Raw genomic sequence first — 25,787 nt, 5'->3', positions numbered from 1 at the left:
GCATTCACAGCACACAGACCTGGCCTGGTACGTTGGCTCCTATTCTATTCCAGTTGCTGAGCAAGTGAACCTGCCCATAAAGCCATAATAATGCAGAATACTTTTGGAATCTAATGGAAGTTCATCTAGATAAGATATGCCCTTGAGATATACCTCGTCGGTTATATATGTAACGCTCGTCGTCGTGAGGAAGAGTGGACCAAAGCGCAGCATGGAAAGTGTTCATGATCTTTATTGTCAAGAATCACTCAAACAAAAATAACGAAAACAGAAACGAAAGCGGACAGTTCCGTCAGGCACAGATACTAAACGGAAAACAACACCCCACAAAACCCAAACGGAAAATGACAAGTTATATATGATCCCCAATCAGAGACAACATTAGACAGCTGCCTCTGATTGGGAACCACACTAGGCAAAAACAACAAAGAAATAGAAAACATAGATTCTCCCACCCGAGTCACACCCTGACCTAACCAAACATGGAGAAGAAATAAGGATCTCTAAGGTCAGGGCGTGACACTATAAGCTAATACTGAACACATGAGTAAACAGTTTGCTTCATGTAAAGCACTCAAAGGCCCCCTACACACTTAGATTGTACAACTTATTTACAACGCATTTGACATAATGGTTGTGATACAACAGATATTTTTCTGATACAATGGACAGTTTTGTCTGTTGCTTGTGTTGTTATTTTTGTACTGAAGAACTCTCTGTTGTATCACAACGGTGGTGCCAAATGTGTTATGCATTCCTTGTACAACATGAGTGTGTACGGGGACAAGAAGACTCATATTTTATCCCTTATGAGAACGTGACTGTAGCAGACAACTTATCACTATGCTCAATGACAGTCTTTGTTGGAACACTCTAAATATTAGGGGTTCAACAAGGGTTCTTCTAAGATCCTCAAAGTTCTTTGAAGAACCTTAGTCTTCCTGGCACTGCAAATGGCCCTCAAAAGGTTCTTCCAAGAACCCCATATGAGGTGGGGTTCATCGAGGAACCTCCTTAGTTGGTGGGGGTTCTTGCAGGAACCTAACTGCCCAACTAGAAACATTTGGATTTGAATTTGAAAGGAGAGCAGGTGCAGGCACCTAACTGAAAAATGTAAAGATCTCCTCAATTTAAGGTTGGTCCCTTATATGATCTAAATGGATATTGTTTTGTAATGACACCATCTCTCTTTTCATATTTGTGAAAATCTTTCTAAAACAGAAAATGGACACAATTCAATGGATATCAATCAACAAAGAGGTAAGAATATGTAGGCTGTAAGAACATGTTGAAGGCTGGCTGTATTGGGTGCAGATGACTGAACTGGGTGCAGATGACTGAACTGGGTGCAGATGACTGAACTGGGTGCAGATGACTGAACTGGGTGCAGATGACTGAACTGGGTGCAGATGACTGAACTGGGTGCAGATGACTGAACTGGGTGCAGATGACTGAACTGGGTGCAGATGACTGGGTGTGATTCAACGGCTCAGACACAAGAGGTATGTGGCAGGGTCTACAGTCAATCACGGACTACAGGAAGAAACCCAGCCCAGTCACGGACCAGGATGTCTTGCTCCCAGGCAGACTAAATAACTTTTTTGCCCGCTTTGAGGACAATACAGTGCCACTGACACGGCCTGCAACGGAAACATGCGGTCTCTCCTTCACTGCAGCCGAAGTGAGTAAGACATTTAAACGTGTTAACCCTCGCAAGGCTGCAGGCCCAGACGGCATCCCCAGCCGCGCCCTCAGAGCATGCGCAGACCAGCTGGCCGGTGTGTTTACGGACATATTCAATCAATCCCTATACCAGTCTGCTGTTCCCACATGCTTCAAGAGGGCCACCATTGTTCCTGTTCCCAAGAAAGCTAAGGTAACTGAGCTAAACGACTACCGCCCGTAGCACTCACATCCGTCATCATGAAGTGCTTTGAGAGACTAGTCAAGGACCATATCACCTCCACCCTACCTGACACCCTTGACCCACTCCAATTTGCTTACCGCCCAAATAGGTCCACAGACGATGCAATCTCAACCACACTGCACACTGCCCTAACCCATCTGGACAAGAGGAATACCTATGTGAGAATGCTGTTCATCGACTACAGCTCGGCATTCAACACCATAGTACCCTCCAAGCTCGTCATCAAGCTCGAGACCCTGGGTCTCGACCCCGCCCTGTGCAACTGGGTACTGGACTTCCTGACGGGCCGCCCCAGGTGGTGAGGGTAGGCAACAACATCTCCTCCCCGCTGATCCTCAACACTGGGGCCCCACAAGGGTGCATTCTGAGCCCCCTCCTGTACTCCCTGTTCACCCACGACTGCGTGGCCATGCACGCCTCCAACTCAATCATCAAGTTTGTGGACGACACAACAGTGGTAGGCTTGATTACCAACAACGACGAGACGGCCTACAGGGAGGAGGTGAGGGCCCTCGGAGTGTGGTGTCAGGAAAATAACCTCACACTCAACGTCAACAAAACTAAGGAGATGATTGTGGACTTCAGGAAACAGCAGAGGGAACACCCCCATCCACATCGATGGAACAGTAGTGGAGAGGGTAGCAAGTTTTAAGTTCCTCGGCATACACATCACAGACAAACTGAATTGGTCCACTCACACAGACAGCATCGTGAGGAAGGCGCAGCAGCGCCTCTTCAACCTCAGGAGGCTGAAGAAATTCGGCTTGTCACCAAAAGCACTCACAAACTTCTACAGATGCACAATCGAGAGCATCCTGGCGGGCTGTATCACCGCCTGGTATGGCAACTGCACCGCCCTCAACCGTAAGGCTCTCCAGAGGGTAGTGAGGTCTGCACAACGCATCACCGGGGGCAAACTACCTGCCCTCCAGGACACCTACACCACCCGATGCTACAGGAAGGCCATAAAGATCATCAAGGACATCAACCACCCGAGCCACTGCCTGTTCACCCCGCTGTCATCCAGAAGGCGAGGTCAGTACAGGTGCATCAAAGCTGGGACCGAGAGACTGAAAAACAGCTTCTATCTCAAAGCCATCAGACTGTTAAACAGCCACCACTAACATTGAGTGGCTACTGCCAACACACTGTCAATGACACTGACTCTACTCCAGCCACTTTAATCATGGGAATTGATGGGAAATGATGTAAATATATCACTATCCACTTTAAACAATGCTACCTTATATAATGTTACTTACCCTACATTGTTCATCTCATATGCATACGTTGATACTGTACTCTATATCATCGACTGCATCCTTATGTAATACATGTATCACTAGCCACTTTAACTATGCCACTTGGTTTACATACTTATCTCATATGTATATACTGTACTCGATATCATCTACTGTATCTTGCCTATGCTGCTCTGTACCATCACTCATTCATATATCCTTATGTACATATTCTTTATCCCCTTACACTGTGTATAAGACAGTAGTTTTTTTTGGAATTGTTAGTTAGATTACTTGCTCGTTATTACTGCATTGTCGGAACTAGAAGCACAAGCATTTCGCTACACTCGCATTAACATCTGCTAACCATGTGTATGTGACAAATAAAATTTGATTTGATTTGATGACTGAACTGGGTGCAGATGACTGAACTGGGTGCAGATGACTGAACTGGGTGCAGATGACTGAACTGGGTGCAGATGACTGAACTGGGTGCAGATGACTGAACTGGGTACAGATGACTGTGTTTGCAGGTATACAGACAAGGAGGCATACAAAGGTATGTCAATTGGAATGATATGCAAATCCCATTTGCCACCCTCTTCCCTTCCCTCTTCAATGAATAGCCTATAGGCCTCTATGGACAAGGTATGTATATGAAAACCCTCATCAAAAAGTTTTTTTTCATTCACATTCACCACAAAAAAAACAAGGTATGAATACTGTTGTGTGTTTTGTTAATCTTATTTATAATTACATTTTTTGGGATTCACAGACTTCACCCTACACCTCTGATGAATATAACAGGAAATCTGTTCGAACACAACGCATGGCAAAATCATTCTGGCTATGGATACAGAGAACATCAACACACTAACATCAACACACCAGAGGACTTGGGACTCTGCTGGGAGTTTACCTCATATAAGAATTTTTAAATTCGACTTTGCCACTAAAATCATGGTAAACTGAGAACTAAAATATTGTGTTCTTGTTATGCATATTATTATCATTAACAATAATAATATCGAGGGGGGTATTTAAAAAATGAACCCCAAAAAGTTATTCAAAAGTTTATTTTATGATCCATTAAAAGGGGTTATTTTAAAGGGTTCCTCAAAGAACTTCTAGAGGTTTCACCACAGTTTCAATTTGAAGAACCCCTAAAGGGTACTCCAGGAACCTTTTCTTTTTAGAGTGTTCCTTATGTTTACAGAGATTTAAAAGTAATGTCTGATTGAGCAGACATATGAAGTGTTTACCGTCAATGAAGTCTCCGTGAACACGGGAACATTGTCTTTAAATTTAAATCAAGCTGTAACATGGATTTTCTGCGATACTTCTGTCATACTCATTGAATCCAGCCCAAAGCATTCTCTCTCATCTGTCTTTCGTTCATGGCAGGAGCTGGCCGTGGTGCTGAAGTCCCAGGGGCCCGGGACTGTTTCTAGACAAGACAGAATAAAGGCACAGTGATTATGATGCCTTTGTATCAGCTGTTTTGCTGGGGCTTATTTTGTATTTTTCCACTGGTGAGAAGTTATTTTCTGCTCACTCTATCAGAAATGTGTGACATGTTTTCACAAAATAAGAGGACATGTTTCAGATGTATTTTTAGGATACTTTGAGGAATTGCACACATAAATAACATATATCAATACGATCTCTCTAAGGCAATCTAGGGAAATCCAGAGGTAGACTTATTATTTCATTATTGATGATCTCAAAACGTTCTAAATATACAGTAAGCCATTTGAGCATCTATCATTGGTGACTGATCTCCTTTAAAGGGTGTGATATTGACGTCACCTTTCTCGGGAAAAAGTGTAAGACTGTATGTAATCTGATGAAATAGTTTGTTTTGGTTGGTGCTCTCCCTCTCTCTATCTCTCTCTCTCGTAGCCTCCGCATTCAGCATTCCGCGTAGCGGGGTGATGATATCAATCACCATGGCACGAAGCGTCTGAGTTGAGCTGAAGGGACAGCTACGTGCTGGTGCGGTCTGCGGATATGTCCATCGTCACTAGTGAGTGAGGTCGCGTGCTAAATCCTAGGAGCTCTGGGGGAAGCGCACCTTCATGCCAAGAAGCGAGTGGCTACGGTGTGCACCTCTGTCCGTCTTGTCTGTTTACCCAGCGGCGCTCCAACACCTATTGTTACTGTCTCTGAGGGGTGCAGATGAAGACACACATAGGAGGGAGAACTACTGAGAGAGAACCCAGACTCATCCTACACACACAGATCTGAGGTACGCAATCTGATGTAATGCCGAGTATATTTTGTCCGGTAAGGAATTTAAATTGGACGCTTTTATTTCCCAATGAGTTGCGTTTTGTATGACCTGCGCATTTTAATTTAAGAGGGGATATTTGGATTGAATCGCCAGTTAAAATGGATATCTGTAGTCACAGTAAATTGTTTGAATGAAGATGAGTGATTAGACCCCAATGTAAGAAACATGTTTTCGTACTACAGCGCAGGGCACTTTGCCTCTGTTTTTTCTTCTTCGTGATTTCAGGTCCATGGATAGTTCCCATGCATGCAGCGGTCTCTCCGGTCCAAAGACATGTCACTTCACTAAACCATTCAACTTGTAGCTGGAATACAAAGTGACATGAACAATAGTTATCTCGGCAAATTATTTATTTTATCTCACCAAAGAGCTAGATTGGACAATTTATTGGTCTGTTTTCTTTCATCATTGTTTCTGATCGATATCTTTTCGCGGATCAGAGCAATGGAAAGTTTTCGTTCGGGCACACTTTCCCCCTTTCTCTCTCTCTCTCTCCTCCTCTCTCTCTCTCTCTCTCTCTCTCTCTCTCTTTCTCTCTCTCCCTCTCTCTCTCCTCTCTCTCTCTCTCTCTCTCTCTCTCTCTGTCAGAGAAAGAGATAATGGGTCTGGGCGGGAAATTATACAGAATTACGCGCTACTGTCACCTTTGAATCAACTGCACAATAGAGAGCCAGCCGATGAAATGACTGTGTCGCCGCAGACAATCAGTTTATAGACTACCTGCAATGTCCTCTGCAAGTCGACAACACCGAAATGACAAGTGCCATCCTCTAAAGTTGGTTAGTTTGAATCCTCGAGCCGAAAAGGTGAAAAATCTGTGTTGCCCTTGAGCTAGGCACTTAACCTTAATTGCACATGTACACTGCTCTAGATAAGGGCATCTGCAAAAATTATTATTGAAAACGAATTCAACCCTGATTGAAAGGATCAGTGATGTCTGAATTCACGAATGTTTTATAGCGTCTGCATTCTGCAGCCAATAGCCATACAGCATATTAGTGTGATGGAATCTGTATTGAGAAAGTGTGTCCACATCTTTGGTAAATTATTTAAAATACTTCATTTGAATTTATATTTTGCCCATTTAGCTAATTAATTAAGTCTGGATTGCACAGATATGTTTTGGGAGCCAATAAAATTATTCAAATATGCCAAGAGAGACAAAGATAATAAGCACATTTATTTTTACAAAACAACACCTTAAAAGGGTTGCTTTTGCTGTTGCAAAAATGCTCTGCAGTTTCCACAAGTCCATTTAATTTTTCTGTAGTACATTTTGTTCATCTGTAAACCTAAATCCTCAAAGGCTGGACATTTCCCAGTAAACTGGCTGTGGTTCCAGGTATTATAAACTGGTCTAGAAATCCCCCTACAAACCCCAGTCACAGTGAAGCCCACCATGGAAAGGTTTATGAGTTATGAGACTAAAAGAATGGGACTCTGCAGCTATCAGCAGTTTACAGAAGGTTGTAAGTCTTATATAAATAGATACACATCAATACGTAGCCTAGAAACAGAACCATCACAACCATAGAGACAAAATATAGGCTACTATCAATCAACACAGTGTCATATATTCATTCAATCAGGGGTAGTACTAGGATGGTCTTGATTGTAACTAACTGACAGGACATGCTTCAGTCACTTCTAACCATCCAGTTGTATAACAGGTTGGGTGTAGGTCTGATGACACACTTGTAACATAGAAGATGCTTATGGGCCAGGCAATATGAATTGCTGGGCATATACAGTAGGACAAGCCATTTTCACATGTTGAGGTGTTTTGTAGCCTTCACAGTTGTCTCTTTTGTTGACAGTTTGCCCCTCTGATGTCTTTTACCTCCCCCTTTTTACCAGTGATGATGTCATGAACCTTGAAACCGATCACTCGTCCATAAAATGTTCTTCTTACTCATTCCCTCAGCAATCACCTTGGTGTTAATTGGGGGATTTTCATATCCAGTATGACACAGATCATTTGTTTTAATAAGTCACACTAAAGTGGAACATGTCTAAATGTGTCTTTTGACTCACTGCCTGGTGTGAGTGAGTGACAGAGTTGTGAATGTAAATAGAAGACTGTCTCTGTATTCAGTCTCGCTTCAGTCTGCCATGGCGAATGTTTCCTGTCAGAGTTCAGAGGCTACAGTTAATGAAATAGTAGAATCAGATTATAACTTGTAGATGTCTTTGTGTGTGTTTGTGTGTGTGTGTGTCTGTCTGTCTGTCTGTCTGTCTGTGTGTCTGTCTGTCTGTCTGTCTGTCTGTGTGTCTGTCTGTCTGTCTGTCTGTCTGTGTGTCTGTGTGTGTGTGTGTGTGTGTGTGTGTGTGTGTGTGTGTGTGTGTGTGTGTGTGTGTGTGTGTGTGTGTGTGTGTGTGTGTGTGTGTGTGTGTGTGTGTAGTTTGTGTGCATGGATGTGTGTGTGTCATGCCCTGACCTTAGAGAGCTGTTTTATTTCTCTATTTGGTTAGGTCAGGGTGTGATTTGGGGTGGGCATTCTATGTTTTGTATTTCTATGTTGGCCTGATATGGTTCCCAATCAGAGACAGCTGTTTATCGTCGTCTCTGATTGGGAATCATATTTAGGCAGCCCTTTTTCCCACTTTCTGGTGTGGGATCTTGTCTATGTATAGTTGCCTTAGTGCACATCAGTAGCATCACGTTTCGTTTGGTTGTTTGTTGTTTTGTTCAGTGAGTTTCGATTCATTAAAATTATGTGCAACTCTACTCACGCTGCGCCTTGGTCCGATCCTTATGACGAATGTGACAGTGTGCATGCACAGATTCAGTCAAAAGTTTTGACACCTACTCATTCAAGGGTTTTTCTTAATTATTTCTATTTTCTACATTGTAGAATAATAGTGAAGACATCAAAATTATGAAATAACACATATGGAATCATGTAGTAACCAAAAAACATGTTAAACAAATCTAAATATATTTTTATTTGAGATTCTTCTAAGTAGCCACCCTTTGCCTTGATGACAGCTTTGCACACTATTGGCATTCTCTCACCCAGCTTCATAACGTAGTCACCAGAAATGCATTTCAATTAACAATTGTGTCTTGTTAAAAGTTAATTTGTGGAATTTCTTTCCTTCTTAATACATTTGAGCCAATCAGTTGTGTTGTGACATGGAATGGTATACAGTAGATAGCCCAATTTGGTAAAGACAACGTCCATATTATGGCAAGAACAGTTCAAATAAGCAAAGAGAAACGACAGTCCATGATTACATTAAGACATGAAGGTCAGTCAATACGGAAAATGTCAAGAACTTTGATAGTTTCTTCAAGTGCCGTCGCAAAAACGATCAAGCGCTATGATGAAACTGTCTCTCATGAGGACCGCCACAGGAAAGGAAGACCCAGAGTTACTTCTGCTGCAGAGGATAAGTTCATTAGAGTTACTAGCATCAGAAATTGCAGCCCCAAAAAATACTTCACAGAGTTCAAGTAACAGACAAATCTCAACATCAACTTTTCAGAGGAGACTGTGTGAATCAGGCCTTTAATGGTCGATTGCTGCAAAGAAACCAGTACTAATGGACACCAATGAGAAGAAGAGACTTGCTTGGGCCAAGAAACACGAGCATTAGACCGGAGTCCAAATTTGAGATTTTTGGTTCCAACCGCTGTGTCTCTGTGAGATGCAGAATAGGTGAACGGATGATCACCGCATGTGTAGTTCCCACCGTGAAGCATAGAGGAGTAGGAGGTGTGATGGTGTACGGGTGCTTTGCTGGTGACACTGTCAGTGATTTATTTGTGAAATGTCTTTATTCTTTTGGAATGTTTACTAATATTTTTTTATTGTTTATTTCACTTTTGTTTAATATCTGTTTCCCATGCCAATAAAGCCCCATGAATTGAAAATGAATTGAATTGAGACAGAGAGAGACTAAGAGAGAGAGAGAGAGAGACTAAGAGAGACAGACTGAGAGAGAGAGACTGAGAGAGAGAGAGAGAGAGAGAGAGAGGGAGAGAGAGGCTGCAAAAGAGAGACAGAGAGAGAGACTGAGAGAGAGATGAAGAGAGAGAGACAGAGAGAGAGACTGAGAGAGAGAGAGAGAGACATCCCATGTCCATTAATTCCATGAAGTATTTACATTGTATATAACTGACAGTAATACACAGTGGAAACATCATCATGTTGTTGTATATAACTGACAATAATACATAGTGGAAACATCATCATGTTGTTGTATATAACTGACAGTAATACATAGTGGAAACATCATCATGTTGTTGTATATAACTGACAGTAATACACAGTGGAAACATCATCATGTTGTTGTATATAACTGACAGTAATACATAGTGGAAACATCATCATGTTGTTGTATATAACTGACAATAATACATAGTGGAAACATCATCATGTTGTTGTATATAACTGACAGTAATACATAGTGGAAACATCATCATGTTGTTGTATATAACTGACAGTAATACATAGTGGAAACATCATCATGTTGTTGTATATAACTGACAGTAATACACTGTGTAAACATCATCATGTTGTTGTATATAACTGACAGTAATACACAGTGGAAACATCATCATGTTGTTGTATATAACTGACAGTAATACATAGTGGAAACATCATCATGTTGTTGTAAACTGACATAATACATCATGGAAACATCATCATGTTGTTGTATATAACTGACAGTAATACATAGTGGAAACATCATCATGTTGTTGTATATAACTGACAGTAATACATAGTGGAAACATCATCATGTTGTTGTATATAACTGACAGTAATACATAGTGGAAACATCATCATGTTGTTGTATATAACTGACAGTAATACATAGTGGAAACATCATCATGTTGTTGTATATAACTGACAGTAATACATAGTGGAAACATCATCATGTTGTTGTATATAACTGACAGTAATACATAGTGGAAACATCATCATGTTGTTGTATATAACTGACAGTAATACATAGTGGAAACATCATCATGTTGTTGTATATAACTGACAGTAATACATAGTGGAAACATCATCATGTTGTTGTATCTAACTGACAGTAATACATAGTGGAAACATCATCATGTTGTTGTATATAACTGACAGTAATACACAGTGGAAACATCATCATGTTGTTGTATATAACTGACAGTAATACATAGTGGAAACATCATCATGTTGTTGTATATAACTGACAGTAATACATAGTGGAAACATCATCATGTTGTTGTATATAACTGACAGTAATACATAGTGGAAACATCATCATGTTGTTGTATATAACTGACAGTAATACATAGTGGAAACATCATCATGTTGTTGTATATAACTGACAGTAATACATAGTGGAAACATCATCATGTTGTTGTATATAACTGACAGTAATACATAGTGGAAACATCATCATGTTGTTGTATATAACTGACAGTAATACATAGTGGAAACATCATCATGTTGTTGTATATAACTGACAGTAATACATAGTGGAAACATCATCATGTTGTTGTATATAACTGACAGTAATACATAGTGGAAACATCATCATGTTGTTGTATATAACTGACAGTAATACATAGTGGAAACATCATCATGTTGTTGTATATAACTGACAGTAATACATAGTGGAAACATCATCATGTTGTTGTATATAACTGACAGTAATACATAGTGGAAACATCATCATGTTGTTGTATATAACTGACAGTAATACATAGTGGAAACATCATCATGTTGTTGTATATAACTGACAGTAATACACAGTGGAAACATCATCATGTTGTTGTATATAACTGACAATAATACATAGTGGAAACATCATCATGTTGTTGTATATAACTGACAGTAATACATAGTGGAAACATCATCATGTTCATGTTGTTGTTTATTTATTAGCCATTCTTTCATTCTCTTTTTATAATCTTATTTGTATTTAATTAAATGTACTGACTGATGATTCCACACTACAACAGCAGTAGTGTTGTACCTGTATACATTATTATATGTACTATTATTACTAATACTGAAATTAACTGCATTTTATTATCCTCATTGCATTGTACTGTATTTACTGAAATGTTGTACCACTATATTGCTTTGGCAATATCTACAAATTGGTTCATATCCAGGCTATATCACATCTGGCTGTGATTGGGAGTCCCATAAGGTGGTGCACAATTGGCCCAGTATCGTCTGGGTTTGACCGGGGTAGGCCATCATTGTAAATAATAATTTGTTCTTAACTGACTTGCCTAGTTAAATAAAGGTTACATGAAAAAAAATTGAGACAGAGAGAGAGTACCTGTTCTGAAAGAATATCAATCACAGATATCATCTGTTTTCATATTTTTCATTTATTATTCTCTATTTTGTCACTTTGTCCAATTTTTATTCCAAAATCTCAATTACCACCTCTCTCTCTCTCTCTCTCTCTCTCTCTCTGTCTCTCTCTCTCTCTCTCTCTCTCTCTCTCTCTCTCTCTCTCTCTCTCTCTCTCTCTCTCTCTCTCTCACACACACACACACACACACACACACACACACTCAAATACACACCAATCATGTAAGCATGTCCTCCTTCAGGGCTTGATGTTCCTCCAACACTCTTAACGCCTGCCAGCACGCCCGCACCTCCCACACAGTCATTTATATACCCTCTCAAGTCCAGGGGAATTCACCACAATGAGCCAACAGCTGTGTTTTAAATCAGGACATTAAGTCTATTCACTGAGAAACATTTTCAGTCTACCTTTGAAACGTCTTTTCAAACACCTCATAGCACCCAGCCATGCATACTCCCACAGTTTCTTTCTTGTGTGGCTGTAAGGTGTTGCTCCTCATGCTTTAACATTAATTGGCCTATATATTCATCCACATGTCCTCACAGCCACAGAGCAGAGAGAGAGAACTGAAAGGGTAGTATTAGAACATCAGCACAGGGTCGGGTGGCTGTGTCATGCTGCTAGTCGCACGTCTTCTTCTCTCTCTCTCTCTCTCTCTCTCTCTCTCTCTCTCTCTCTCTCTCTCTCTCTCTCTCTCTCTCTCTCTCTCTCTCCCCTCTCTCTCTTGCTCTCTCCCTCCCTCCCTCTCTCTCTCTCCTCCCTCCCTTTCTCTCTCTCTCTGCTCCCTCCCTCCCTCCCTCCCTCTCCCTCTCCTCCCTCCCTCCCTCCCTCCCTCCCTCCCTCCCTCCCTCCCTCTCTCCTCCCTCCCTCCCTCCCTCCCTCCCTCCCTCCCTCCCTCCCTCCCTCCCTCCCTCCCTCCCTCCCTCCCTCCCTCCCTCTCTCTTTCTCTCTCTCTCTCGCTCCCTCCCTCCCTCCCTCCCTCCCTCCCTCCCTCCCTCCCTCCCTCCCTCCCTCCTGCTCTCTCTCTCTCTCTCTCTCTCTCTCTCTCTCTCTCTCTGAGTGACACAGGGCAGTATGACATGTATCTCTGTCTGAGAGATCTAGCAGCATTACCCCATTATACATCATCCACCAATCGTACAGAAGGGCATGCCAGTCAATTGTGTGTGTGTCTGGTCCTTTGCACCCTAAGTGTGTTCACTACGAGTAGGTCGCTCTGCTTGTGTCACCAACTACATCCGTGTCACCCCATTAACTGTAACAACCCCCTACTTCTCCCCACAGATCTGACCTCTCACCTCTGACCCAGTGCCCCCTACTGGTGCAGACCACCTCTGATCCTACCGTGATGAGCGGGTGCGGCAGGAAGGCTCTGGCATTGCTGAGCAGCGTGTTTGCGGTCAGCGGGCTGGGGCTTCTGGGAGTTGCGGTCTCTACAGACTACTGGCTGTACCTGGAGGAGGGGGTCATCCTGCCCCTGAACCAGACCACTGACATCAGGACCTCCCTGCACTCTGGACTCTGGAGAGTCTGCTTCCTGGCAGGTCACTACCATCTCCAGCTGATCCTGGATCAGACCAATTGAGACCAATTCTAGCTGTACACTCTTAGAAAAAAAGGGTTATTAATGTGTTATTTGGGTGTCCCCATAGGAAAGCCCTTTTTGGTTCCAGGTAGAACTATTTTGGGTTCCATGTAGAACCCTCTGTGGAAAGGGATTTACATGGAACTCAAAGGGGTTTTACCTGGAACCAAAAAGGGTTTCTCAAAGGGTTATCTTATGGGGACAGCCGAAGAACATTTTTAGGATCTAGATCTTCTTTCTCACTGTCTGGTTGTTTTTGGGGAATAAGAGGGAGAATGTTGCATTTCCGCATTAGCGATGAAAGGTGACAGAGCTAGAGCGGTGTTTGTCAGACCAGAAGACATTAGCGATGAAAGGTGACAGAGCTAGAGCGGTGTTTGTCAGACCAGAAGACATTAGCGATGAAAGGGGACAGAGCTAGAGCGGTGTTTGTCAGACCAGAAGACATTAGCGATGAAAGGTGACAGAGCTAGAGCGGTGTTTGTCAGACCAGAAGACATTAGCGATGAAAGGTGACAGAGCTAGAGCGGTGTTTGTCAGACCAGAAGACATTAGCGATGAAAGGTGACAGAGCTAGAGCTGTGTTTGTCAGACCAGAAGACATTAGCGATGAAAGGGGACAGAGCTAGAGCTGTGTTTGTCAGACTAGAAGACATTAGCGATGAAAGGTGACAGAGCTAGAGCGGTATTTGTCAGACCAGAAGACATTAGCGATGAAAGGTGACAGAGCTAGAGTGGTGTTTGTCAGACCCGGAAATCGTTCTTCTCACAAAATCGTCTGTTGCGTCTGAATGGTTCGGCCTACAGTTTATGACCCCTCTATGGAAAGTCTCAGCATGTCTTTCTGTCAGCATGTCTCCCTGTCAAAATAAAGGTTAAATCATAATCTCTACAACCTCTGTATAGGCTCTCTATAATCCCTCTCTTCTTCTCTTCCAGGTGAAGAGGCAGGTCGCTGTTTCACCATCGAGTACATCATGCCCATGAATTTACAGCTCACCTCTGAGTCCACAGTCAGTGTACTTAGTAAGTTATATTTATCTAATTTTCCTGTCTCTCTCTCGCTCGCTCTCTCAATCTTTATTGTGTGGTTGCCTCTGTTGCCAAGGCATTGTATACATAATTGAACAATATGCTCGAGAAACAATAATAATAAATATAAACTTTTAGGCCATCTGCTCTAAAGGGTCTCTCCTCTCTTCTCGATGTACAGTTTTTGATTGAATAGACCCTGTCTGTGTGTGAGTAGAGTAGATAGGTTCCAAGATGGCATAGCAGTTCAGACGTCTTTTGTCCTCGTCTTGTCGTGTCCCGTATATATATATATTTACAACTTTTTTCACATACATTTTTTTATTTTCCATAAACTCATCTTCAAAACACTCTCCTGCAACCCGCCTCACCAATTTATATTTATAAAAAAGTATTATTTACCTCAAATCTGTAATCCTCCAAGAAGCTAGCCAGAAACTCCAAGAAGCAAGCCAGAAACTAGCCAGAAGCTAGCCAGAAGCTAGCCAGAAGCTAATCCAGAAGCTAATCAGAAGCTAATCAGAAGCTAGTTCAGAAGCTAGTTCAGAAGCTAGTTAGCTTCTTTACTGGCAAATCGTTAGTATTCAGCTAACCACGGTTTGTGGTCATCAGCTATCCTTTAGCTCGAAAATCTATCGCCAGTACAGCGCAGCGCGGCTCGGAACGGAACATACCGGACCAATTTTTCTCTGCATGTCCTTGGATTTCAACTGCTAACTCTGGACATTCATACCTGGATCTCACAGCTAGCTAGCTGCTATCCGTGTGACTATCGGCTTTCGTCGATTCCGGAGCAAACATCAATTATTCCGGAGCTAGCCAGCTGAAGAGTTCCATCAATCACTCCTGGGCTACAATCACCCATCCGGACCCGTTTTACTGCCTACGCGGAGCCCCACCGGGCCTTCACAACTGGACTGAGGACGTTATCTACCCAAAGGAGTTATCCGGCTGGCTCCTCCGTCGCGACGTTACCTGAACGCCCATCTCCGGCCTGCTAACCGTTAGCTGTCTTATCGGCTGCTATCTGAATAGACAATCTGACAATTTATTTATTTATTTTTATTATTATTTATTTTTTCTTCTTCGTGGGCCTCTATAACTATATCTATTGTGTTTATTGTTGTTGTGTGATTTGGATAGTTACGTTCCCCAGATTATGTGTTGTAGTTTGTGTATTTGCATGTGTTTATTTCAGGAAATGGCTTCCTGAAATCCCTCAAGCAGCTGATTGGTCGACTCCAGGGCTAATTGGAGAGCTGACCCCGCCCCCTCGTCAAGACACAGCTGTCTCCAATTACCCATTCCTTCAGAAGCTATATAAAAGCCAGTGTTCTGTTCAGGTTTTTTTTTTGTAGAGGATTTTGCTGGAGGTAGATTTGCTAGAGAGATTTTGCTTGAGGTTGATTTTGCTGGGAGTTCATTGCTGAGAGTTGGTATGTTTTGTGAGTTTGTTGCTCAGATAGAACTTATTTGATGTCCTTTGTCTTAGTTTGTTTGTGAAATTGTTTAATATTCTGTTTTCATTTGTTCCCAGGGGGGAAGGGGAAGGCACCTAGGGAGTGCTTAGGCAAGAGGCCCGCGGGCATACATATACCCGTAGCATATTCGCTGTCTAGGCACACTAGGTAAGACCTGGGCGGACCACCCCTTGTATTTTGGTTAGGGCACCAGGTGGTGCTAAATTAGGTAAGTAGTGGGTAGGCAGGTAAGATAGGAGAGGGGGGGGCTTTGAGATTTACTTTCTTTGCTTTGGTTCCGTCCAGCCCCTTTTCCCCATATAACCGTGTAAAGGAATAAAGTCCTTGTAAACGGTACCACATTCTGCTTGTTGTCATTTTTCCCGCACCTACAGTCCATACCTTTTTCGCTTCACAGAGAGTTTAGTTGTAGCAGGGTGTTGCGTTCCCTCTTCATAGAGGCGTGCGTAATAGGATTAATCCCCTCTACCACACGGAACCCCACTAATCTACTGAGGTGGCTAATAACAGACTTCCATCCTATGCTAGCTTGCTACCGATGGCCTGGCTAGCTGTCTAAATCCCCGTGACCCCCAACCAACCTCTCTACTCACTGGACCCTTTTGATCACTCAACTAAGCATGCCTCTCCTTAATGTCAATATGCCTTGTCCATTGCTGTTCTGGTTAGTGTTTATTGGCTTATTTCACTGTAGAGCCTCTAGTCCTGCTCACTATACCTTATCCAACCTATTAGTTCCACCACCCACACATGCAATGACATCACCTGGTTTCAATGATGTTTCTAGAGACAATATCTCTCTTCATCACTCAATACCTAGGCTTACCTCCACTGTATTCACATCCTACCATACCTTTGTCTGTACATTATACCTTGATGCTATTTTATCGCCCCCAGAAACCTCCTTTTACTCTCTGTTCAAGAGGTTCTAGACGACCAATTCTTATTGCTTTTAGCCGCACCCTTATTCTACTCCTCCTCTGTTCCTCTGGCGATGTAGAGGTGAATCCAGGCCCTGCAGTGCCTAGCTCCACTCCTATTCCCCAGGCGCTCTCTTTTGACGACTTCTGTAACCGTAATAGCCTTGGTATCATGCATGTTAACATTAGAAGCCTCCTCCCTAAGTTTGTTCTATTCACTGCTTTAGCACACTCTGCCAACCCGGATGTTCTAGCTGTGTCTGAATCCTGGCTTAGGAAGACTACCAAAAATTCTGAAATTAATTCCAAACTACAACATTTTCAGACAAGATAGAACTGCCAAAGGGGGCGGTGTTGCAATCTACTGCAAAGAGCCTGCAGAGTTCTGTCCTACTATCCAGGTCTGTACCCAAACAATTTGAACTTCTACTTTTAAAAATCCACCTCTCTAAAAACAAGTCTCTCACCGTTGCCGCCTGCTATAGACCACCCTCTGCCCCCAGCTGTGCTCTGGACACCATATGTGAACTGATTGCCCCCCATCTATCTTCAGAGCTTGTGCTGCTAGGCGACCTAAACTGAAACATGCTTAACACCCCAGCCATACTACAATCTAAACTTGATGCCCTCAATCTCACACAAATTATCAATGAACCTACCAGGTACCTCCCCAAAGCCTTAAACACGGGCACCCTCATAGATATCATCCTAACCAACTTGCCCTCTAAATACACCTCTGCTGTCTTCAACCAAGATCTCAGCAATCACTGCCTCATTGCCTGCATCCGTAATGGGTCAGCGGTCAAACGACCTCCACTCATCACTGTCAAACGCTCCCTGAAACACTTCAGCGAGCAGGCCTTTCTAATCGACCTGGCCGGGGTATCCTGGAAGGATATTGATCTCATGCCGTTATATCCAGAGGATGCCTGGATATTTTTCTGAAATGCCTTCCTAACCATCTTAAATAAACATGCCCCATTCAAGAAATTTAGAACCAGGAACAGATATAGCCCTTGGTTCTCCCCAGACCTGACTGCCCTTATTAACCAACACAAAAACATCCTATGGCGTTCTGCATTAGCATTGAACAGCCCCCGTGATATGCAGCTGTTCAGGGAAGCTAGAAACCATTATACACAGGCAGTTAGAAAAGCCAAGGCTAGCTTTTTCAAGCAGAAATTTGCTTCCTGCAACACTAACTCAAAAAAGTTCTGGAACACTAAAGTCCATGGAGAATAAGAACACCTCCTCCCAGCTGCCCACTGCACTGAAGATAGGAAACGCTGTCACCACTGATAAATCCACCATAATTGAGAATTTCAATAAGCATTTTTCTACAGCTGGCCATGCTTTCCACCTGGCTACTCCTACCCCGGTCAACAGCACTGCACCCCCACAGCAACTCGCCCAAGCCTTCCCCATTTCTCCTTCTCCCAAATCCGTTCAGCTGATGTTCTGAAAGAGCTGCAAAATCTGGACCCCTACAAATCAGCCGGGCTAGACAATCTGGACCCTTTCTTTCTAAAATTATCTGCCGAAATTGTTGCCACCCCTATTACTAGCCTGTTCAACCTCTCTTTCGTGTCGTCTGAGATTCCCAAAGATTGGAAAGCAGCTGCGGTCATCCCCCTCTTCAAAGGGGGGGACACTCTTGACCCAAACTGCTACAGACCTTCGAAAACCAAGTCAACAAACAGATTACCGACCATTTCGAATCTCACCATACCTTCTCTGCTATGCAATCTGGTTTCAGAGCTGGTCATGGGTGCACCTCAGCCACGCTCAAGGTCCTAAACGATATCTTAACCGCCATCGATAAGAAACATTACTGTGCAGCCGTATTCATTGATCTGGCCAAGGCTTTCGACTCTGTCAATCACCACATCCTCATCGGCAGACTCGACAGCCTTGGTTTCTCAAATGATTGCCTCGCCTGGTTCACCAACTACTTCCCTGATAGAGTTCAGTGTGTCAAATCGGAGGGTCTGCTGTCCGGACCTCTGGCAGTCTCTATGGGGGTGCCACAGGGTTCAATTCTTGGACCGACTCTTTTCTCTGTATACATCAATGATGTCGCTCTTGCTGTTGGTGATTCTCTGATCCACCTCTACGCAGACGACACCATTCTGTATACTTCTGGCCCTTCTTTGGACACTGTGTTAACAACCCTCCAGGCAAGCTTCAATGCCATTACAACTCTCCTTCCGTGGCCTCCAATTGCTCTTAAATACAAGTAAAACTAAATGCATGCTCTTCAACCGATCGCTACCTGCACCTACCCGCCTGTCCAACATCACTACTCTGGACGGCTCTGACTTAGAATACGTGGACAACTACAAATACTTAGGTGTCTGGTTAGACTGTAAACTCTCCTTCCAGACCCATATCAAACATCTCCAATCCAAAGTTACATCTAGAATTGGCTTCCTATTTCGCAACAGAGCATCCTTCACTCATGCTGCCAAACATACCCTTGTAAAACTGACCATCCTACCAATCCTCGACTTTGGCAATGTCATTTACAAAATAGCCTCCAATACCCTACTCAACAAATTGGATGCAGTCTATCACAGTGCAATCCGTTTTGTCACCAAAGCCCCATATACTACCCACCATTGCGACCTGTACGCTCTCGTTGGCTGGCCCTCGCTTCATACTCGTCGCCAAACCCACTGGCTCCATGTCATCTACAAGACCCTGCTAGGTAAAGTCCCCCTTATCTCAGCTCGCTGGTCACCATAGCATCTCCCACCTGTAGCACACGCTCCAGCAGGTATATCTCTCTAGTCACCCCCAAAACCAATTCTTTCTTTGGCCGCCTCTCCTTCCAGTTCTCTGCTGCCAATGACTGGAACGAACTACAAAAATCTCTGAAACTGGAAACACTTATCTCCCTCACTAGCTTTAAGCACCAACTGTCAGAGCAGCTCACAGATTACTGCACCTGTACATAGCCCACCTATAATTTAGCCCAAACAACTACCTCTTTCCCTACTGTATTTCATTTATTTATTTATTTATTTTGCTCCTTTGCACCCCATTATTTTTATTTCTACTTTGCACATTCTTCCATTGCAAATCTACCATTCCAGTGTTTTACTTGCTATATTGTATTTACTTTGCCACCATGGCCTTTTTTTGCCTTTACCTCCCTTATCTCACCTCATTTGCCCACATCGTATATAGACTTGTTTATACTGTATGTTTGTTTTACTCCATGTGTAACTCTGTGTCGTTGTATGTGTCGAACTGCTTTGCTTTATCTTGGCCAAAGGTGAAATATTTTTTTTTTTTTTTTAAAGATGAAGCACTCTTTGTGGTCAGAGTGAGTGGGTGGTTGGAATACTGCCAATGCATTCAGGACAAATAAGGACAAGTGACACAATGTATCAACATATGGCACCCTCTTCTGGTTACTTAGCTGAACAGTCTTTCTGCCTGAATAGCTGAAGCTGTGAGAGGGAGCAGTGCACTGTACAATTAAGAAGCTGTATTTGCATTGGAAGAACTGTTACTGAGGTTTTCTGAGTTCCTGTCGATGAATGGAGTGGTAATGATAATATCAGTCTGGCTTGTAACCGTCGATGAATGGAGTGGTAATGATAATATCAGTCTGGCTTGTAACCGTCGATGAATGGAGTGGTAATGATAATATCAGTCTGGCTTGTAACCAGCGTTCTAAAGGGAAGAAATGGAAGAACAGACTGAATACGAGAGATAATATATTCCCTCTTGGGTGGCAAGAAACGTGTAAAATAGTGCTTCTTTATCACCAGTATTTCAGCTTTCACATCACCAATTAAGGCTCTAATGCTTAAAAGTAATAATACAATGCAGTTTTATTGAAATTTGTTTTCCTCCTCCTAGCGTGTCTGAATGACTACCTCTTTACTATTCAAGTCTCTTTCCAATTGCCCCGAGCCCAGTCTGCCCATACAGAATAAAATGAGTCATCAGAACTCCCAGCGTCTCTGGGTCTCCACCCTGCTGACTCCTCTCTGCTTCAGAATACTTATTAGGTAATAACTCTGAGGAGTCACACTGAGGGGAGTTTGACTTTCTCTAAAGCCCCAGCCTCATTAGGTTTTGGTTGATGCCTGTTGAAAGGTCTCTGCTAGACAGGAAGATTGTTTGGACCTTCTATGTTCAGAGTTTGAGATGAAAGTAGAGTATAAGAGTTTGTAGATGAATATAGCTATATGTGTCTGTTAAATTCTGTTTCTGTATAGTAATCACTGTCTTTCTCTATGTTGCTGTTTTTCCCTCTCTCTGTCTCTCTCTCTCAGAGATGATTCGTTCAGCCACTCCGTTTCCTCTGGTCAGTCTGTTCTTCATGTTCATCGGCTTTGTGCTAAACAACATCGGACACGTCCGACCTCATCGCACCATCCTGGCCTTTGTCTCCGGAATCTTCTTCATCCTCTCAGGTACTCTTCTCATCTTCCCTCTCTTCCTCCTCACCTCCTTTTCTTTCTCCTCTTCTTCCCTACTTCTCCTCCTCCTTGTTTTCTGCGGTCTCTGCTTCAGCTACAGAATGTGACGGTGTCTATCTCGCTTTAACACAATCACTATCTGCCTTCTCTGTCTGTCTGTTTCTTTCTCTGACTGATGTTCAGGCTTTGAAGGTTTGTTTAATCTCTCATTTGCCTTCCCCCCCTCTCTCCTTCTGTTATCTCCCCTCCTCTTCCCTCTCTTTCTGTTATCTCCCCCTCCTCTTCCCTCTCTTTCTGTTATCTCCCCTTCCTCTTCCCTCTCTTTCTGTTATCTCCCCTTCCTCTTCCCTCTCTTTCTGTTATCTCCCCCTTCCTCTTCCCTCTCTTTCTGTTATCTCCCCCTTCACTTCCCTCTCTTTCTGTTATCTCCCCTCCTCTTCCCTCTCTTTCTGTTATCTCCCCCTCCTCTTCCCTCTGTTATCTCCCCCTCCCTCTCTTTCTGTTATCTCCCCCTCCTCTTCCCTCTCTTTCTGTCAGGTCTGGCTCTGGTGGTAGGTCTCGTGTTGTATATATCCAGTATTAATGACGAGATGTTGAACAGGACTAAGAGCAGTGAGTCCTACTTCAGCTACCGGTACGGCTGGTCCTTCGCCTTCGCTGCCATCTCCTTTCTGCTCACTGAGGTACTTCAAAAGGCACTCGCACATCTGAGCTATCTTTGTTGCAGGTCCATGGTGACAGTTGAATAAGACGAGAAAAAAGAAGAAACATGCACTCACTGAGGTAGTTTTGTTGTAGAAAAAATCTACATTGTATGATAGTTCACTACCAAAGAACATGTTTGTTTTTTAGTGTCACACACTGGATAGGTGAGGTGAAATCCTACAGCCATAGTAGTAGAGCACCCCTGGAGCAAATTAGTTAAGTGCCTTGCATTTCACCTTGTAGGCTCGGGTATTCGAACCAGCAACCTTACGGTTACGGCCCAACGCTCTGAACACTAGTTTACCTGTCGTCTGCTGGTGTGGTACCCTCTCTTCTGGGTCTTCTGGCTCTCTATACTACAGAGTGCAGTGCCCTCTAACCTTTATCGTCTGTCTGTCTGGCTGTCCGTCTGTCTTTCTTTCTGTCCGTCTGTCTTTCTTTCTGTCCGTCTGTCCCTCTTTCTGTCCGTCTGTCTCTCCCTCTCCCCCAGAGTGCGGGCGTCATGTCCGTCTACCTGTTCATGAAGCGTTACACAGCCGAGGAAATGTACCAGCGCCACCACCCCGGCTTCTACCGGCCACGCCTCAGTAACTGCTCTGACCACTCCGGTCAGTTCCTGCACCCGGAGACCTGGGCACGAGGACGCAGCCCCTCGGACATCTCCAGCGAAACCTCACTTCAGATGAGCACCAGCTACCCGGCCCTGCTCAAGTGCCCCGACTACGACCAGGTCTCCTCCTCACCCTGCTGAAGGGGTCATCGGGTCAGGGCAGGTCGCCAAGGTCAAGGGTGAGAAGTCATAGGTGATGTTGCTTTTAGATACTGATCTAAGATCAGCTTTCTTTTTTAAGTTATCTGGAATCTGTGGAGGGTTGCTGGGAAGTTGCTGGGTGTGGATAGAACCTCCCGCCTGCATAGTTTACTGGGAGATCAGTCCCAATAGATATACAGGGAAGCCTCTGTCTCTTTATTTTGTTGTTGTTCGTTCCCATTGTGATGCTGTGCCCTGGACCTTGTTTGAAAACATCTACCAGCCATGATTGCTGCTGAGGCAACAGTTGATGCCGCTGTGCCACATCTTACCTACAGATGGCAGCAAAGTGCAGAGTTTTTTCAGGAGTATTCACTTCTCACGTATTTTCTATTATATCAGGATACTTACTGCCACTGATTAGTTAACTTGACGAGGACCAAACTAACATTTACACAAATGTTTGAACGGGAACAATACATGTCACTATGTTAAAGCTGCAATCAGCAGTTGAAACATTAACAAAGTGAACTCCCATCCCGTTTCAGTAAAAAGCTGAGGAATGGGGCTAGAGAAATGTAACCACTCTCAAATTCATAGACAGAGCTATGGATGCAAGGACTGGCCATCCATGATATCGAAATTATTGTTACCATGTTTTGAAGGTATATAGTGTTTGTTTACAAACACTGGAGTGAAACAAGCTTTTATTTTGGTTTCTGAAGGTTACGACAGTTGAATTAAGCACATGAGGCATTTGTAATATTATAACATCATATTCTTAAGAGGTCCAAAAATGGATGAAACAACTGCAGATTGCACCTTTAAACGTGTGATATGTTAAATTGTGTAGTTTGCTTCATGTTGGAGTTTTTAAATTGATGTGTCCCTTCTGGCTCACGGATCTGCCAACATTACGTTTTCATGTTATGGAATCTCTGCTTTGTTTATGTATCATGTAAAAATGAATTATTTGAAAAGTAATTGGTATTTACTCTTAGACAGATTGTTTATACATGCATATCAATAACTGTTGTACATTGTATGAATATAGCGAACCATTGTAAAACAAGTCAAATGTGTAGTCTCTGCTTAAAATGATTCATTCTGAGTGTCAGCATCATGCCGTCGGCATAGCAACTGTTGCATACAAACTGTACAATATCTGGAGAATATCTAAATGTGGGAAATAAATAGACTTTGTGAAATCTTTTTAATGACATTGCCTGTGGATGGAATGCAATTTCATTCATTAACTACAGTTTCAAGATATTGATGGTTTGAGAACTAACACAGCAGGATAGGAGAATTAATGAAGGGTAGGAAAGGGTTAGGGCTTAGCTAAAATGATAGTTGTCAACAACTGCTATCCCCAACGTGACAACTAGATGGCGCTGTAATGGTAGCCACAACCGTATAAACCATCAGTCTCAACAAACCATCGGTATCATAACACCGGTTAATGGATTGGAGTTCAATTTTGCTTCCATGTATTGTAATGCCACATCAATACACTGGGAGTCAGTGTTGCATCACTTACACTATAAAGCAGACAGAAATCCCTTCAGGTCAGAAGTGTATAGAATCAGGACTTAAACACCCATCTGCCCACTATGTTACCTAAGAACTCGGTCCCCCTCTTTCAAATGATTTATTTTCACACCTTATCTAGACACTATCTATTTATTGGCCAATTAAGGGGGGAACTCATATTACTCTGACCTGATCTATGTCTGTTTGCTGATCAATGAAGGGGTAGATTTTAACCATCAGTAAAGGGTTTCTCATAGACTTTAACCATCAGTAAAGGGTTTCTCATAGACTTTAACCATCAGTAAAGTTTCTCATAGACTTTAACCATCAGTAAAGGGTTTCTCATAGACTTTAACCATCAGTAAAGGGTTTCTCATAGACTTTAACCATCAGTAAAGGGTTTCTCTTTTAACCATCAGTAAAGGGTTTCTCATAGACTTTAACCATCAGTAAAGGGTTTCATAGACTTTAACCATCAGTAAAGGGTTTCTCATAGACTTTAACCATCAGTAAAGGGTTTCTCATAGACTTTAACCATCAGTAAAGGGTTTCTCATAGACTTTAACCATCAGTAAAGGGTTTCTCATAGACTTTAACCATCAGTAAAGGGTTTCTCATAGACTTTAACCATCAGTAAAGGGTTTCTCACAGACTTTAACCATCAGTAAAGGGTTTCTCATAGACTTTAACCATCAGTAAAGGGTTTCTCACCATCAGAAAGGGACTTTAACCATCAGTAAAGGGTTTCTCAAGACTTTAACCATCAGTAAAGTCCTTCTTTAACCATCAGTAAAGGGTTTCTCATAGACTTTAACCATCAGTAAAGGGTTTCTCATAGACTTTAACCATCAGTAAAGGGTTTCTTTAACCATCAGTAAAGGGTTTCTCATAGACTTTAACCATCAGTAAAGGGTTTCTCATAGACTTTAACCATCAGTAAAGGGTTTCTTTAACCATCAGTAAAGACTTTAACCATCAGTAAAGGGTTTCTCAGACTTTAACCATCAGTAACCATCAGTAAAGGTTTCTCAGACTTTAACCATCAGTAAAGGGTTTCTCATAGACTTTAACCATCAGTTTCATCAGTAAAGACTTTAACCATCAGTAAAGTTTCTCAGACTTTAACCATCAGTAAAGGGTTTCTCATAGACTTTAACCATCAGTAAAGGGTTTCTCATAGACTTTAACCATCAGTAAAGGGTTTCACAGACTTTAACCATCAGTAAAGTCCTTCTCGTAGACTTTAACCATCAGTAAAGGGTTTCTCAGACTTTAACCATCAGTAAAGGGTTTCTCACACTGTAGTCTTGTCCCACCACTCCATATTGACCATCTGTCTCTACACTCATAAGAATGTTCATAGATATGGGCTGGATGTCAGTTGGTTGGTTGGTTACTGTTCAGGACATGTTTTTTTTCCAGTTACATTTTGTTTTCTACTGCTTTTCCACCATATAAAAAACAGGCAAATATTGTATCTAAAGTCTATTTAAATAATTACTACCCATGACAGTTGGTACTTAGATGATTAACATAAATTAAGAACTTAATAACCTTTGATC

General features: G+C 42.6%; 1 protein-coding gene across 2 annotated transcripts; it reads left to right on the top strand.

Annotated features, from left to right (window-relative positions):
- The first annotated feature begins 4,418 nt into the window (after positions 1-4,418).
- Positions 4,419-23,904, top strand: cacng5b (calcium channel, voltage-dependent, gamma subunit 5b). Of its 2 annotated transcripts, XM_042317092.1 has the most exons (6): positions 4,419-5,416; positions 13,067-13,326; positions 14,307-14,393; positions 21,090-21,230; positions 21,774-21,919; positions 22,432-23,904. In XM_042317092.1, exons 2-6 carry the CDS (start codon positions 13,131-13,133, stop codon positions 22,690-22,692), a joined length of 831 nt encoding a protein of 276 aa, XP_042173026.1. In that variant the 5' UTR covers positions 4,419-5,416; positions 13,067-13,130; the 3' UTR covers positions 22,693-23,904. The 2 variants fall into 2 exon arrangements, with proteins under 2 accessions (XP_042173026.1, XP_042173027.1); XM_042317093.1 differs by lacking the exon at positions 4,419-5,416 and having other exon boundaries at positions 12,814-13,326.
- Positions 23,905-25,787: the final 1,883 nt, after the last annotated feature.

This window comes from Oncorhynchus tshawytscha, unplaced genomic scaffold (genome assembly GCF_018296145.1).
Source record: "Oncorhynchus tshawytscha isolate Ot180627B unplaced genomic scaffold, Otsh_v2.0 Un_contig_11560_pilon_pilon, whole genome shotgun sequence".
In the NCBI taxonomy this organism is placed as follows: Eukaryota; Metazoa; Chordata; class Actinopteri; order Salmoniformes; family Salmonidae; genus Oncorhynchus; species Oncorhynchus tshawytscha.
The sequence above is the reverse complement of the archived record's forward strand: the minus strand, read 5'-3'. Positions and strand labels throughout refer to the sequence as shown.

Coding starts and splice junctions, on each gene's coding strand:
- cacng5b (XM_042317092.1), top strand. CDS start 13,131: ATGAGCGGGTGCGGCAGGAAGGCTCTGGCATTGCTGAGCAGCGTGTTT. Junction 13,327..14,306: donor GAGAGTCTGCTTCCTGGCAG/GTCACTACCATC, acceptor CTTCTCTTCCAG/GTGAAGAGGCAGGTCGCTGT. Junction 21,920..22,431: donor TCTCCTTTCTGCTCACTGAG/GTACTTCAAAAG, acceptor CCTCTCCCCCAG/AGTGCGGGCGTCATGTCCGT.